Source organism: Diadema antillarum, unplaced genomic scaffold (assembly GCF_040938485.1).
Source record: "Diadema antillarum isolate AM-2024a unplaced genomic scaffold, OU_Dant_1.0 scf00000020, whole genome shotgun sequence".
In the NCBI taxonomy this organism is placed as follows: Eukaryota; Metazoa; Echinodermata; class Echinoidea; order Diadematoida; family Diadematidae; genus Diadema; species Diadema antillarum.
Genome location: NW_027270909.1, coordinates 5,961,774 through 5,979,954, shown reverse-complemented (window position 1 = coordinate 5,979,954; position 18,181 = coordinate 5,961,774). Strand labels below are relative to the sequence as shown.

Below are 18,181 nucleotides of genomic sequence, written 5' to 3'. Positions count from 1 at the left end.
CAGGGTAGCCTCTTCAGTGTTGCCACTGCTCTACCAGAGGGCCCTGCCATTATTAGCCTAGAGTTGCCAGGTACCCTTTCATACACCTGGGTCAAGAGGGACATGGTAGGTAAAACATCTTGTCCAAGGACATAAGCACTGGACGGGAATCAAACTCGGGTCCTCCGATTGGGAGTCGGGAGTTTTACCCACCACACCACGGCGCAATACTCGGTATCGATATTGACAGACAAGAAAAGAATTTTTGTGTGAGTTCCTGTCTCTTTTCTTCGACGGGAATAGCATACAAAAACGCAAACATCAGCTTTTCACTCACCTGATGGGTATTCCCAAGACGTTTCGAGGGCGTCCGTCGTGCTATAGGCATTTACTGCAGATTGAACTAAGAAAGATATTCAGTTATAAAATGAAACCAAAATTTTAAGATAAATGTTGACTGATTGAAAGCAACAACATTATTTCAACACATCAGCAAAAATTTTGGGGAAAACTTGGCAATCGATTCGAAAGTTATCAATTCTTAGTTTTGGTGCTGGAAAAGTAAGACTTCTACAGTTCACGACACCATCAGGGACAACAAAGAAAGTATTTGGAAGATTCAACATATTTTCACTTTTCTTTCATATACATTTGACTTACCTTTTTCAGAAAATTGGAGGGTAACATAACACCTAACATAGTGTTACAACGGGTTATAAATAACTGAATTAATAACAGCGGGTTGAATTGACTTACGTGTTAGCTTATTCACTGCAGGTCTCCAACTGCCCAAGGTGCATCTTCTCCGCGCACATCCATGGCCATGGATGACGCGCTGTGCGCTGCCTGGCAACGCAGTGTGATGCGCGTTGCCAGGATGAGGGATATCCACTACATTATCCCCTCCTTACAAATTTGACGTCCCGTCAAATAAATATTACCTTGTCTTGACACAAACACGTTTCAATTCAACCAATAATGAACTACAACTCTTTTTTTTTTTAACTACACTGATCTCATTCGTTACGCCTCGAACATTGCGCTGTATCCCTGTCCTCAACAGGTACCAATTTTCAAGCGCTCTAATGCTGAAAGTGACAAACGAGATCCGCGCATCTCGTCCGGTAGAGATCCGAATTACTCTTTTAAATTCTTTTATCCAAAAGAACAAAATACTCGTATAGACTAATGAAAAACAATGGTGTCAGAAGGTGTCTGAAACGCAATTCATAACACACCAAAACATTCTAAACTGAAAGCTAACTAAATGAATAAAGAAACTCAACAACATCAACAGCAACAACAACAACTATAAGACTCTTAATTTCCATCATCACTTGTCTGAGTGCACTTATTAAGCACTGTTGCTAACTTCGTCTCTTCGTCAGCCAGCCAGAATTCCTTGTGTACTCTGTACTGCCACAACCTATCACGGTGCACAACTTTGGGCTTGCTTCGTTTGGTCATCTGAATTCTGTAGACCACATCATTCAGTCTCTTCAATATTGTGAATGGTCCCTCCCACTCCGACTTGAGTTTAGGTGATAATCCTTTGCGCCTACGAGGATTGTGCAGCCACACCTGTTCTCCTTTCTCTAAAGTTTCATCATACATCCTTTTCGGCGTCAATATGTCCTTCGGTCCTGTACCACTGGGAGTTATGGAGAATAGGTCCTGTCGTTTACGCAGAAACTTCCGCATTTTATCTTTCTCTTCCATAGAAAGATCCGTCCCACCCCTTCCAGCGGATGGCTCCAAATGCGGTTCCAACTCAATCTGCTTCACCTCGACACCTTCTATCTCTCCCTTCATTCCCTCCCTATTTGAAGGATTGATAACACATTCGACACTTTCGCATGTTCCACTGCACATGCTACGAGAAAGAGTGCAAGCATCTAACTCTACAGGTGCAGCAACGCATCTCGATCCCAAATTACCCAATGTCTCACCTGACATTATCCCCACTTGATAATCTACCCCTTGGTGAGATTCGGCGACATCTACTCTCATGTCACACTTCGTTGATACGTCAACTGGTACATTATTTATTTCATTTCTTTCTGGTACCTCAGCCAAAGATGCTACAATTCTCGAGCATTTCATACTGCTAGCGCCCGACGCCTCTCGAAGAAGTGGAATTTCATTTATACCCATCTTCAGTGTTCGAGATGCCATATCGATCATGCAATCTTGCGTAGAAAGAAAGTCAATGCCAATGATGCCCTCATCGACAATATCAGCGACGATAACACGATGCTCCACCACGTCATGGCCCATGCGAATGCGCACCCACGCGGTACCTCTAACATCCGCCTTCTCACCAGTCACTGTGACAATTCGTCGTGCATCTGCAGTAAGTTGCATTCGTGTCTTCCTCTCGATTCTTCCCCAGACATCCGGTCTGATTAGGGTCACCCCTGACCCAGTATCGACGAGGAACCTACACGCCTCTCCTTCAACTTCACCACTCACGACAAGCCCTCCCGGCTCTCCTCCCAGTGACCTGATCATAACGTGATTTGGAGCATTCTCAAAGTTCCTAGTCGTCCTCTGCTCCGTGAGGGCGACTACTTGTCGTTTCCCTGCTTCTCCCGGGAAGCAGAAGTTAACGTGCAATCCTTTGCTAGATGGCCTCGTTGTTTGCAGACGGCACACGTCATTTCAGGGCAATCCCTGATAAAGTGTCCCACTTCGCCGCAGTTGTAGCATTGCCCTTTTCCCTTTTGTGTGGTCTTCTCTCTACCACCACTTCCACGTCTGATAGCTTTCTCGAGTCTCTCAACCAGCGTGTCCATCAATCCCCCAATGTCATTGTCAACTTTCACCTCCCTTGTCCTGACATCCCTCTGTCTTTCTCTGCTAGCTAGGGAAAACGACTCCAGTTCGAGAGCGAGCTGCAAAGCCTCGTGAAGCGTAGCGCAACGATGTTGACGAAGTCGCAAACGCATATCCTCATCGCTGATGGCGTCGATAAACTGATCGAGAGCTAGCGACTCGTGAATTGCGGTGCCTGCGTCCGGATATGCCTGCATAACGAGACGCTCTAAGTCTCCTGCTAACTCAGGCAAGCTCTCGTCAGGGCGGCGTCGACGATTTCTAAACTGTACGCGACTCATTTCCGACTGATGGACGCAGCCAAATCGCATTCCAAGGGCTTGCACTAATACCCGAAATTCACCTCTCTGCTGTGCTGGAATGGTAGCTAGAACCGAAGCCGCCTTACCTGTCAAACTTGCTGCCAGATAAACAGCCATCTGATCTTCATCCCACCCGTTTGATCGTGCCAACAAAGAAAACTGAGAGAAGTAAGCTTCCCACGGCACTGTTCCATTGTACGATGGAGGTAGAATTACTTTGCCGCGTTTCTGATTCGAACTAGTCTGCTCTATTAGTTGCGACGGAGATGGTTCCCTGACTTGATCAACTTTTATTTCTTCATGCTTAGTTTCAACAGCTGTCATGCGCCCTTCAAGTTCTTTTTGACTAGCTGTAACCGAGTCTAATTTCGCATTAATCGTAGATGTAGTCTGCTGCAAGCTTACAGTCAACCCATTCAACGCCGTAAGTAGGGCAGTCACGGCAGACTGATCGCTCGATGTCTGACGACTTTTTGCAGTTTTAGTTTGTCGCTTAGAGCGCGTTATTACCGGTGTTCGGCGCATCTTGCCTCTGATCATAAATCATAAACGCACATTAACAATAGATAAAACACATCAGTTTACCGTTAGCTGGCAACTTACGCTAAATACACCTATCTCATCAACAAGTTATCCCCATAACTCCACTCGATCAATTTAACCACCTCTCACAACTTGCACATAGTAAGTTTATAATTCAGTTTCATCCCACTCCTGACACCAATGTTACAACGGGTTATAAATAACTGAATTAATAACAGCGGGTTGAATTGACTTACGTGTTAGCTTATTCACTGCAGGTCTCCAACTGCCCAAGGTGCATCTTCTCCGCGCACATCCATGGCCATGGATGACGCGCTGCGCGCTGCCTGGCAACGCAGTGTGATGCGCGTTGCCAGGATGAGGGATATCCACTACAATAGTGAATACTACAATGTGTCAATAACTGGTCGATGGAATGTATATTTTTCATGGAAATTTTTTTATTTTTTTATTCTCGTTATTCTTGTGAAAGTGCATCACATGCGCTGAGAGCATGGACATTTTTGTTTTCAATTGGGAAATTATATCTCAATACTGAATTGATCCCCTTCCCCATCCCACCTCAAAGTTACCTTGACTCACCTGGATCACTATTCAGTGATCCAGGTGATCTAACTTTGTGTATTAGCGAAAGCAGACAGACCTCTCCCCTCTCCTTTCTCCTATCCTATCTCTATGCAAGTCATCCCCTCCCCCTATTTTCCTATATGTTATGTATTATGTACGAGGGCTGCATGCAAATCAAGCAATGCTTAAGCTGTAGCCCTTCTGCGTTATTCATTGCATCACTGTTCTGTTGTGGGATACGCGGAAAGGCCTTGGACTGCTTCAGGAGCTATTTAACTAACAGGAAACAGTTTGTAAATATCAACGGCTTTAGTTCCAGTCTAAAAACACTATCTTGCGGGGTCCCTCAAGGATCCCTTTTAGACCCACTTTTGTTTATTCTTTATATAAATGACTTTAGAAATAAATTCATCTAATGTTTTATCTTTTCTTCTTTTTGCCGATGATTCTAATATTTTCTTTTCACATCGAGATCCAACAACTCTTTTAGAAGTAGTGAACAGAGAATTAATGTCGGTTCAAATGTGGATTCAAGCAAATAAGTTATCTCTTAATGTAAACAAAACTGTTTATATGTTATTTAGTAACTCTGTTACGCATTTGCCTGGCGATATAAAAATGAATAATGATTGTTTGACTCAAGTTGAATCGTCCAAATTTTTAGGTCTTTATATTGACCATGAATTAACATGGAGATATCATATAGATTATTTGTCTACGATGCTTTCGAGAAATACTGGGATCTTAAATAAGCTAAAACATCTTTTTCCCAAGTATATTTAAAAAAAAATTATATTCAACGCTTGTTTTACCCTATCTCAGTTACGGTATATTTGCCTGGGGCAACTGTGCCAAATTACACATTGATAGAATTTTCAAACTACAAAAACGGGCTATTCGTTCAGTTAATCTAGCCGATTTTTCTTGTCACACGAATCATTTTTTCTTTGAGAACAGACTCCTTAAGGTTGCTGACTTGTTTTTATATAACTTAGGCACATTTATGTTTCAGTTATCAGCCAACGGCTTGCCTCACGTATTCACCCACATGTTTCAGAAAAACTATGCCGTCCATGCTTACCCAACAAGACAAAGAGATTAATTTCACCTTCCACGTACTCGTACACTCCTTGCTCAAAAAACAATTGTTTTTACTGGACCTAAATTCTGGAATGATCTTCCCACCGACTTGCTCTAGTATCTTTATATTCAAACAAAAATTGAAATCAAAGTTGATAAATGAATATAACCTGCCTGACTAGAATTTTTCTTTGATATGTTATCTGCAGTATCCTTATTTAATGTATGATGAATCAACCTGCAGTTTATGATTGTTTGCTTCTGGTTTATGCTCCCATTATATAATCACTGCATCCGTACCAGTAGTAACATATTGAACTCGTTATGAATTTGATTCTAGATATGTGTGTGTATATACTTGTGTATCTATATGCTATATTAACATTTTTACCCTGTTGTTATTCCTTAGGTTCTTGTTTTTTTTCCTTTTCTTTTTCATCTCTTTTATTTTCTTTTTCCTTTGTACCTTGATAATTTAGTTTTTATATAGTTTCGTCATTATTACTTTGTGTCTTATCTACATTCAATGCATATCAAATTTACACTGGTATATTTTCTTGGAACCTGCGTTTACAAGCTTTGCTTTTGCGGTTCCATCATATTTCACAAGTTATAGAGAATTGTCTTATGTACATTATATACGCTGACACACTTTCTGTCCATGACCCGATTTATAACATATTTTGTATCTTGCTTGGTTTGTATTCTTTTTAGTGTATTTCGATGAAATGTATCTCAAGTGAAATATGAAAATAAATATGCTGGAACTGTTTACTGTGTCTCGAGTGTAAGACCGGTGCAGTTTCAGTTATTCAATTCAATTCAATTGTACATTGTACCATCAATGAAGAAACTGTATTGCTGTATATTCTAAAGGTAATGAAAAAACTCACTTTGTTAGCAACTAATGTTTATGTATATCCATTTATATGTATGGTACCATCAATGTATATGATATATGTTTATGTATCTGCATGAGCAATGATATAATGCAGGAACCAATAAAATCAAAATCAAATCAAATCAAAGTGCAAGAGTCCGAATAGTTCGGCAGTTCGTACGCAATTGCTCCGAAATGAATTATCTACATGTTTAGACTGCTGTAACAAAACCAACGTTGGAACCAACTTTAGTAAATAGTCCTTAAAACCTGATTATATGCACTGTGTATATGGACGTGAATGAAAATTACGTAAACATCTCTTTACAGAACGAATTCCGCAAATCAGATTTTTTTTTTTCAGATAAGAGGTTTAATAATGATTAATAATGATTCTACCTTTAATTCAGCTAATTCATAATTTAACTTATTAAGCATGCACATGGCGTTTTAAGACATTTAATGACTGGAACATAAGTCTCTTATATGGAACATATGCATACAACATATTATGAGGTGTAATCTTAGAAAACGTCATATACTGAATTAATTTGTTTCAGGAAGCTAGGAGGTATAGTAAGGGAGAAGAGAGGTTTTTGTTTGTGTGTTTGTTTGTTTGTTTGTTTGATTGTTTGTTTGTTTTATGTGTACAGGAGTGAACAAAGGTAAGCATTGAAAGGGAGGAGTCATCTCAAAACACGAACAAATTATACTGGAATAGTATCATCATGTCTGTCACTGCGCATTTGCAATCCATGTTCTGTTCAAATCAGTTTAGAGCAGTGAACGTGTGTATGTTATCCGTAAAAACTGGTCAAGAACACGCAATCTTCTTTATTCTCACAAGTCAAGAACATGGTACTACTACTTTCGAAACTGGATATCATATGTACCTACAAGTACATGAATAATAGAACTGATAGTTTTATGGAAGCATACGGTCATTTGACCTAAATTCTCATTGTGTAACTGCTAAAGCATGTATAAAATCTAGCAATTTAAGATCAAGTACCTCATCCTGTAGAAGAAACCATTGAAGCTAATAAATCATTCATTGAATGGAACTTTGAAACAACAACGAAAGCGGTAATGAAGCACAGACTGACTTAGAAGGGGACTTTACCTCATAGATACACTCAGCAAGAAAAAAGAAAGGACATTTTCCAGTGTTTTTTTTTTTCATAGAAGATTTTGATAAAAAGATTTTCTTGTCATAAAGCATATTAAAGATGTTCAAATGGTCATCGAACTAGTAAGTTAATACAAAGGTAAATTTTGAACATGAGTGAACACGTTCTTTTTTTCTCTCTCTTTCAAGGCACATGCATCGAGGGTGTTACATCCGAATCTTGTTGGTGTATCAACAAGCATTTTTCTTCATATCCAAAACGGTAGCCAAATGATTGAAATTCCAATTTAAATATTTCTTAACAAAGGGGAATAATTCAATATGAAAATGATGGTTTTACTTCTTTCGAGGGCGTTGAATCCGAATCCGAATCTCCTTGATGCAATGCTTAAATCCTTAACAGTTTTGAAGTATTCAAGAATTCTTATGTCTCTGTTTATGATCATCTTGAATATTCTAAAAAACTTAAATGATGCAAGAGTTGCATCAACCATATTCGGATTCTGCTCCCTCGAAATTTGGACAAAACCATCAAAAAACATTTGGCGGACGGAAAAACGAGGGAGGGCATCAGTCTTGCTCCAAGACTAAACTTACAATTAAGACTGTTAACCCTTTTCGGTTTCAAGTAATCAAATATCGTCATTGAGTCATCTTTTTTTTTTGAAAGGTTATATTTTGATTGAGAGTTAATTAGTTTAGAAGTGTAATTTAGCTTTATTAACAGCAATCCACCATTCATATGTGACCATGCACCACAAAACAGGGTCGCCAGACATGGATTTTTAGTTATAAGTACAGATTCTGAAGGAGCAAACTCTATACTTTAAAATGATGTATAACTCAACTCAAATAGACTTTCCTAATCTATCTAAATATTGACACGAAAACATATACCGTTGAAAAGCATGTAGTGAGAAAAAAAAAAGAGTTTTAAGTATAGGGTCGATTCAAAAATTTAATCTTCACCAAGTCGTGCTAGCTGTGCAATGAGACAGAAAACACGATGTGAAGCTTTGCAGCATAAAAATTAAAAAGATTATGAAATTAAGCTCAAATTGATCATGCTCTATAACACATTTTGTCCACGACTAATACTGACTTCCAAATCAGTAGCATTATCCTTTTCAAAAGCTATTAAAGTTGAAAGTGTGCAAAGAGGTTTTAAGAAATGAAAAGGGAACTCTTACGCACACCTATTTACACTATTTTACATAAAAAAGTGTTTTAGAAAAACTGTTTGAAATACAACTTCCAATTCGTTGTAAAAAAAAAAATAAGTTTCATGATCCCATTTCTACAATAATTATAGATGAAGCTTTGCTCTTTCAGAAAATATTATGAAAAACTCAAGATTGACTACGTTGACCCATCTCACCTAGTTGGAGTCCTGACACAAAATCAGTGTGTGCTACTTTTTGTTAATTTTTTTATGCACGGTCACATGTAAATATGAAAGCTTTAGCAAAAAGGATAATCACAACAAAGATATCATTAAGGGAGGGAGAGAGAAGAGGAAAATCTTACCGTTGAAAACGGAGATGAAATATACGCCACCACACAAAAACCTCCGATTTCCTACGCAAGGCATTCCACAGAACCTGCCTGGTTGTCTGCTTGTCTTGTTGCATTCCAATACGCCGCAGCTGCACATGTTGCCGTAAGACAGCCCAGCATACTGGAACCCTCTTTTTCCACATTCGTTGACACAGATTGCGATTGTCATGTTCTCGTCTTCGAAGATAAAATGGTCCCCATAACAACTGATGTTGAAGCAACCGAGACAGGTGGTGGCTGTACACACACACACACACACACACACACACACACAGAAACAAAAACGATTACGAGGGAGTTATTTTCTATAAGTTATTGGAGTGTGAATACATAAATTTACTACTCACTTTTCAGGAGCACACGTATTATAAAAGCCCCAGCGCAATATATCATCTAGCGATTGACACTTTATCTATACTGCTAAGAATTCTTCCAATTTAGGGATGATAAAAATGACATCTAATTAGAATCAATTAATGTTTGACTAATCAATGAATGTTTTCCATTGCCAAAATGAATACTGGAATACTCAAAAGACTATGACATCTTTCTGATCCGAAGTGATACAACCTATGCGATATGTTCTCTAACACCTTCTTCTTCTTTTTTTGTCGACAGGAGTCCTCACTATCTAGGATTCACCCAAATTTGCTTCCTTCCTTCGTTTACCTACTTCGTATTTCTTTGTAGTGTTTTTTTTTTCTGTTTATCGCTTCAGATCCTGATACATCGTTCGGAATTCACATCTTTTTGTTTCTCTATATCTTATCTCCATGATTTTCCAACCTTCTCTTTCTCCTCTCAACCCCCTTCCTCATTTCTGGTTCTTCACCTGTCTCCTTTTCCCATATTTCAATTAATCTTATACCTCAACTTCCAGATCACCACTGCCCCTCCACTGTCACTATTTTCCTTCCTTACACTCTCTCCGTGTCGCTTCTCAAATTAGGTCCCTCTTTTACCAGCCAACAGCACTTTTAAATTATATTGTTTCGTGCGTTAATTCTGTGCAGAATTTCGTATTATGTAAGACAACAGCAGCGTGACCACTGAAATTATTTTCTTATCCATCTGAAATAAAAAGAAGATTACCGCATAAAAAAAAAAAGATAACGCGTTGGTATCTTTACAACTATCCTTATTCCATGGCCAGCCATAGTAAAACGTCTAAAAATGACCTCTGTCAAACGTGTTTTTTTATGTAATGTGAGATCAAAATCAATGCTCATATTACTTTACATTTTAACTTGGCAAAAGTTTTATGACACAAGCGTCGAGTGAACCAGAGGTCTAATAAAATAGGCGCTAACTACGCATTGCAAGAAAAGAGTGTGACACGACTGGAAAATTATCTTCGCAGCGAGAAAGTTGTTCTTGTCAAAAGCTGCACAATGAATATCAATCTATCACTGAAATCAACACTAATGAACATCAAAACTAAACCTACATGTAAAATGACAAGAAACAAAGTTAAAAGGGATTGTCTCACCGTTTGAAAGACTGATGTCTTCATGTTGATGAAGGCATGATAGTGACGGCTCCTCTGCTTTTGTAACGCATAATATAAAGTACACTTGAGTAAAGAGAAGTAGAAAAATCACCAGCAATCTTTGCTTCTTCGTCATTTCATTTACTTTGCTTTGTTTCGCTCTTCAGTATAGGAAAGACCTCTAGAATGCTTACTGTCAATCTTCTTCCGAAGTGCTTAATATACAGTCATTTCAATGTGCAGCCTACTCTGTACGTTTCTACCCGGAAATGTGACGGTTGGCTCTAATCATACCATAGGGCACGTGACTTCCATTAGTACGCATTACCTACATGGTCTCACGTATTTAGACGATCACTTCAGACTTTCCAACTGAGTTTGATTTCACCAAGTGAAAGTGACGTAATACTTTACAAATGAAATTATTCCACCTATACATTTCTTACGAAAGTGTCGTACATGATTTCTTCAACCAATACATGTTTGTTGAATTATGTTCAGTGAGTTATAATACTTTAAAAACAGTATGCAGATGTAGCCTACAGCTCGTCCTTTCGTGTAGATTCTTCCATCGCTGTTTTGGGCTAGAGGAGTAGGAACTCTCGCGCATATTTAGCTTTGAGTGCACTTAATGTTCAATATACATCATTATACAGACACTAGTAGACACAAGTGCATACAGATAAGATAGAATAAAGGAAAGGAAACGGGAAGTTATTTATTAATGTGTTTCCTACAAAACAGCATTCGATAGAACTTAAAGGGAGTGGCTAGTATTTGGGATTCATTTAAGAGGACATTATAAAGTTATTGTTGTGTGAAAATTGTTTGCTTCAGAATGGTCTCATATTCAAGTAATGTGCAGTTTAATGTTTCCAGGTTAGCAGGCCTGTACAGTGACGGGGCATTAAACTACACATTACTTGAATATGAGACCGTTATGAAGCAAATAATTTTCACACAACAATAGATACATAATGTACTCTTAAATGAATCCCAAAAGGATTGCAACACTCATCCCCAATCATTACCACTGATTCCCGCTGATCAGTTACTAGCCATCCCCTTTAAGACTTAATAGCCCGTGTGTTTTGATACGCAGTATCAATCAACCCAATCTTTTATTTGCAAGAATATTTAGATAAAGGCACTTAATCAGCACGACCAATATCGACGAAATAGAATATGATCAAATTACAATTCATAGCAACGTAGACATACCTCATGAGTCTCCAACCAGTATCTTGTCTTTATCTCAATCATAATGTTGGGTTTTACAATCCGGAGTGTCATGACAGCACAATAATGACTCGTAAATTCAGTCCTTAAAATTAATGTCCTTGTAAAAATCGGTAATTGTCAACGTTCTTCAGAATTATTCGCAGTGATTAATATAAGTCAGAGCATAGAATAAAATTGTATATTTGATTATGATATTAACAATATAATAATAGTAATAATAATGATAATGATAACGATAATAATAATATCAATAATGCTACCTACTATTACTAATAACAAAGAGCTTTGAAGGAGAGACAGATTTTTTATTGCATTCTGAGGAACATAATGGCAATAAAGACAACGTTTAACATCAGCTGACCAGTCCGGACCCTACAATTCACATTTTCATACGTATAGGCGAGCACGTAAACATATAGCGACTCGTATCCGACAGGTAAGTTTATAACTAAAAGACAGCGAGAAGTTTCCAATATGAAAATATTCGTGGACTTTGAAATAACGTTACGACTTTTTCAAGGCTCAGGTACCTCCAGTCCAACCCAGGGCAGCAATGAGGTGTTTGAATTTGGGAAAAAAGAATGGAAGGTAGAGGACGCTCACTCCTGATTCTGGTTGACTCTAAAGGGCACCGCACACTACACGTTCAGACTGTAAAGCGCGCGCAGTGCGCACTGCGTGCGCTTGCATTTTACTGCATTGTGAATGGCTGAAAGCCTACAACCATTCACAGAAATTCAACATGTCAAATCTCTACGACTGGCGCTAAGACCACAGAACTCTTACACATAGAAGAATCACTCGCCACCCGTTTTGTCGCCGTCGCTCGACTCATTGTCACGTGACGTCCGCCATTTTGCTTAGCGGAACTTTTTTGCGTGCAGATCCCAGCAGACGCTATCCACATACAGTGACTGCATGTTGTATCGTGTTTTTCTGACGTTCCGAGACCCTGAGCGAGGCATTAAAATGCCGTATTGTGCGGCTGTAAACTGCATAAATCACTCGACAAAAGGATTTGGAAACAGGTAAGTTTGACACCAAGGCATGATGAGAATGACAAGTAATTAATTCCCCAAGTAACGTTACAATTAGGCGGATCGGTCGTATGTTGGCTTTCTTGTGAGCGCAGTAGCAAAGGTAGTCCCAGGCACTGGATTTTGTGTTTGCCGTCGACATATCTGTTTACCACCAACTACTATGCAAAATAAAAAAGATCAAGTAGGCCTAATTTAGACCCTGGGGCTATATTAAGTAGTAGTAGTAGTACGAACAGTTGTAGGGTAGACTGAAGTTCCAATGATATTGATAATACTGAATAAATTTAACTATTCTAGTATATTACTCAAACTACTTACTTTATACTACTAGGTAATGTCAGTTTCACGTCAGTACGGAGTCTGTAGATTCTAGTTTGAACTGCCCAATTTCTGGTAACCTTTATCTGTTTATTTTTACTTCTGTCTGAATTAGCTAGACCTGACTGATGCGTAACTCACTAACTGTTATTGCGCTGACATGTAAGTCTCTTCTTACAGCAAAGTTAGGGGTAATTATTGGATATAAACTGTCAGCTGCCAGTGCCTTGTTATTTATCTTATCAGGAGCTTCCCATGGACCATGTCCATGCACGCAATCATCATCATGCTTGCCACAATTGTATTGTAGGTACACATGTTTTATGATTATGAATATGAGGACTATACAAATCTGATATGGTAATAATTTTCATATGTATCGTATGTTCTCTGTGTGTTAAAAATCCTAGATTTCCAAGAAGGGGTGTTGCTCTTCGCCAAAGATGGATTGTGAACATGAGAAGAGACCACTGGACACCCAAACCATACTCTACCTTGTGTTCTGACCACTTAGAAGAGAAGTACTTCGATCGCACCAGCCAGATAACAAGGCTGCGGGCAGATGCTGTACCAACTTTATTCAACTTTCCACAACATCTCATGAGGGTACGTGCAGAAGAACAAATTTTAATTTTGCATGTTAGGTGTTTGAAATTTGAGTTTTAGTTTTGAAATCCGTCCGACCAGGAGCAGACATATACCCTTGTGTGTATGTCTGCTTCAGAAACGGATTTTAATCTACCATCACATCGCATCCTGGTCGCTGATGAAGAATGCGATGACTAACCTGTTTGGTGTCTTGTTTCTAAATAATACGCTTTCCTCGCCAGGATAAAGCGTTTTGAGGTCTATTGCCATTTTAGGTTTTTATCACATTCACTTCTGTTCTTTCAAACTATATTGCAGGATTTCATTTTAAATGGTGCCTAGAACCTAACAAGAGCAAGTGCAATTTTGCACTACATGTGTATATGAATGTCTTGCCTTTGTTCTCATTGCCAAGAATGCCTTTCATATTCTTGCCAGACAGTGTCCATTATTCATGGATTTATTTTTATGTTGTTGCCACATTGCTAATTTAATGCATGTTCATGAAACATTGCTTTCGCAATATGCAATATTTGTCATACATGTATTTGCAAGACTTGTCTTGCCTGCATATTGTTTACCTTGATTTACCTTGATGTTGGGCATAAAGTCTACTGGACTTATTTGCCCCTCTGCATCCTCTTGAAACTTGCTGGAATTGTTATTTGCTCTACTATTCGCATGCGTAGGGCACGTTAACACGTTGCCACGTTAACATTTCGTACTATACCATAGTATGTTTTCACACTCATAAGGATTTCATTTTGAATTGTGCTTGAAGCGAACAAGTGCAAGTGAAATCTTGGATTATACAGTATTGCCTTTGATATTTTTTTTTATATTCTTGCCAGTGTCCATTATTCATGGTTTTATTTTGCTGCCATATTGTATGCTAAGTGATTGTACATGCATTTGCTTTCATGATATACAATACATGTAGTTGTCATATTTGTGACACTTGTTTTGCCTCCATGTACATACTTCGAGATACAGTGTAGTATGTTTCCACACTCTTTAGATTTCACTTTGAATTTCGTTTGAAGCAAACGGGTGCGTGTGAAATCTTGCATTATACAGATATTCATGTATTGCCTTTAGTTGATATTGTTATGCCAAGAATGCATTTGATATTCTTGCCCGACAGTGTTCATTATTTATGGATTTTATGTTGTTGCTATATTGCATGATAGTTGATTATACAGGCATTTGCTTTCGTGATATACAACATTTGTTGTATATCTGTGATACTTGTTTTGCTTACATGTTGTTATCAAATTATGTTTTCATACTACACAGTGTATGGGATAGTTTTTGTTAAACTCATTACTAAGGATTTAATTTTGAATCATGCTGAGCTAACAAGTACAAGTGAAATCTTACATTTACAAATGTATTGCCTTTAATACTGTTGCCAGGAATGTCTTTGGTGTTCTTTTCAGTGTCCATAATTCGTAGATTTATATTGCCATAGTGCATGCGGATCAACACAATATGTTTTCATACTATACCATAGTGCGTTTTTACACTCATTAGGATTTTCTTTTTGAATTACGCTTGAAGCTATCAAGGGCAAGTGAAATTGTGCACTATATTGATGTATTGCCTTAGATAATCTTGCCAGACAGTGTTCATTATTCATGAATTTTATGTTGTTGCCGTATTGCATGTCCATTATAGATGTATATGCATTTGCTTTTGTGATTACAATAGTTGTCACAAATTTGCGACACTGGTGGTCTTGCCTATCATTTGCATAATATGTTCCTGACGCACGTACTGCCTGTGATTATAGCCGCCGTATTAGGTATGATAATGGTACGTGTACTTCAGGCAAATGGTATATCGCTGTACTGTGGTTGATTCTCAGCAATCAACTTTGACCTTGATAAATGTCAAATAAATTGTAAAAAATCAGGAAAATTAACTCTGTCCAACTTAACTTCCTGTTGTTGTTTTTTTGTGGGAAGACAATCTTGAAAGGAGTTCATGCTTGTAATGTGTGAGTGTGTGAATATATATATATATATATATATATATATATATATTCATATATATATATATATTCATATATATATATATATACACATAGATAATTATATATATATATATACATAGATAATTATATATATATATATATATATATATATATATATATATGATATTGATATATATATTGATTGAGTACCGGGTAGTCTACATGTTGGTGCAGCAATATCATGATATCGAAAGAAAAACAGGAACCAAGTTCATGTTGATCACCAACAATTTATTTGCAGCACACAAATATTTCAGCGATTTGCTCTTTCTCAAGTGTTGTTGCAAATCGCTCAAAAATTGGTGTGGTGAAATAAATTGTCGGTGATTAGCATTTACTCGATTTCTGTTTTATTTCATGTATTCAGATATACAGTGTATATATGCCTATAGGCATATTGCTTCCTATTCCAATATGTGCAATAGTGATAACTACATTGTACTACACACTACTAATGATAATGATAACAGCAGGAATATAGATAATTAAGGTGATGTTGTCTTCCAAATTTCTAATATGTTGAACGAGTATTGTCAGATGGGGAAGATGTGTTACATGATCATATCCACAAATCATTGATTTTTACAACTGGACTGACTGGAAATTTAATTTGACCTGTTTAATGGGAGAAAATCAAAAGCACGAACACACATTTTCTTACAATATCATTGGAGGGGAAAAAATGCAAGACATAGGGTTGAGAGGGGTATCAGAAAAATGGCAGGACACAGACAAGGACAGGCGCGCGTCTTAGATTGTTTTATACTAAAGCAGATCACGTCTCCGAAGTCAAATAGATCTATCCGAAAGGGGAAAAAAACCACCTGTTTCAATACAGACAACTTTCAGGGAAGAGTGTGAAATAAATAACATAAATGAGTACATTAATCTGTGGTCAACGCTGGATTGAGAAGTACCAGTTTGACAGTTTACAAGTTCAAGTAAATATCAAGGGCTATAGCGGCTGTCATACTGTCCGATCGAGAGCTGCGGAGGTTCCGCTATAAAGCAACATGGCGGCGTGTGCACTGAGGCGTCACATCCGGGGTGCGCGGTGGCGACACCGAGCTCAGCGGGTTGTGAATGGGTGTGATTCTTCCTATGTGTAAGAGTTATGTGCGCTAAGACCCAGTCGTACAACTGGAAACTGGCAAGACTGTGACGTTACACGTCTAGTCTTAAGGTCTTAAGACCGGTGAATCCGGGCAAAATCGTGTAGTGTGCGGCGGGCTTTAGTCTGGTCTGTGCCATTTATCTATGAAGTGGGGGCGCTGTGGCATAGTGGATAGGACTCCCGACTCCCAATTGGAGGACTCGGTTCGATTCCCGCCCAGTTCTTACGTCCCTGAACAAGATGTTTCTACCCTCAATGTCCCTGCGTACCTGGCAATGCTAGAGTAATGATAATGGCAGGGTCCTCAGGATAGAACAGTGGCGACACTGAAGAGGCTATATACCCTGGATAAAGGAGACCTTATTATTATTATCATTTATATTATTATCATTATACGTCTTGCCTTAGACAACTTTGGTCTTCTCAAGTAACTTGGTAACGATGTAGCAACATGATACACTGTTTGGCATGCACGTAACAATTTGGAATGGCCGCTTTGTTGTATAGGTCACCCTGACTATTAAAAAAAAACTGTGCGCAGCCCCCTTTCATTAAAGAAATTAAAACACAGCTTACCATACAACCTTCTATAGTTGATTGCTCCAAAGATATGCTACTTTGATACGTGGATCCGGTCATAAAAACGCAATTACAGCGCACGGTGTGCAAGTGAATGAATACTATTATATTACATGTTGTATACGATGATATTATGCGAGAGGAGAAAGCTACCATTTATCAAAACTCCTGTATACTGCAAACATTATACCATCTGCAAGCACAAAACAAACATGTACAAATACACTATTTTTTTCAAAACATTCATTCATTCATTCATTCATTCCTGCTTTATTATCATTTCCAAACAATATACATGGGTAACACAAACGTCAGAGTGATGGTATGTTCTTGAAACATTGGTATCACATGATCAGTAGGAATAGGTCTTGTTTCATAATCAAGGACTTGACGGAAATGAAAATTGAGGGGCTGCTAAAAAGCAAACTTGTAGAGTGCAGTCCCCTCACTTACATACGCTACATTAGTACAACACATTCATACAAAGCTTACAAAACTACAACACTTGTACCGACCAAATAATTAATCAGTGCAAATATACACTTATCACTATATCGACGGTAACGTGAGGCATATGCATGCACACACGCACTCACAAAATGGTCATACTGCATGAAATGACAGGCGACAAATGTCCATCAACCAAAGATCATGCGAGTGCGAGTGAACATGTACAAATGTAAAATCTCATAATATTAGGCTATATATTCATTAAGGGGTTACATTGCTTTTGGCTATAGAGAACAATATACATGATCGGATTAAACCAGTCCTGGATAAAGGGTCGTTACTTCTTCTACAGAATGTAATAATCTCAATTATGAGTTCACCTTCACACGAATACTAGGAAAATCTATACTACAATGTGATTGCTAGTATAAACTCTATAATTGTGTTATCACGA

At 38.1% G+C, this 18,181-nt stretch overlaps 1 protein-coding gene across 1 annotated transcript in view; it reads right to left on the bottom strand.

Moving 5' to 3' along the window:
• Positions 1-3,907: 3,907 nt before the first annotated feature.
• LOC139729820 (oxygen-regulated protein 1-like) overlaps positions 3,908-18,181 on the bottom strand; it is a 76,153-nt gene continuing 61,879 nt past the window's right edge. Inside the window, exon 7 of the mRNA XM_071640751.1 lies at positions 3,908-4,030. Within this exon, the coding sequence (XP_071496852.1) occupies positions 3,908-4,030 (123 nt within the window). The remainder of the gene's footprint in view (positions 4,031-18,181) is intronic.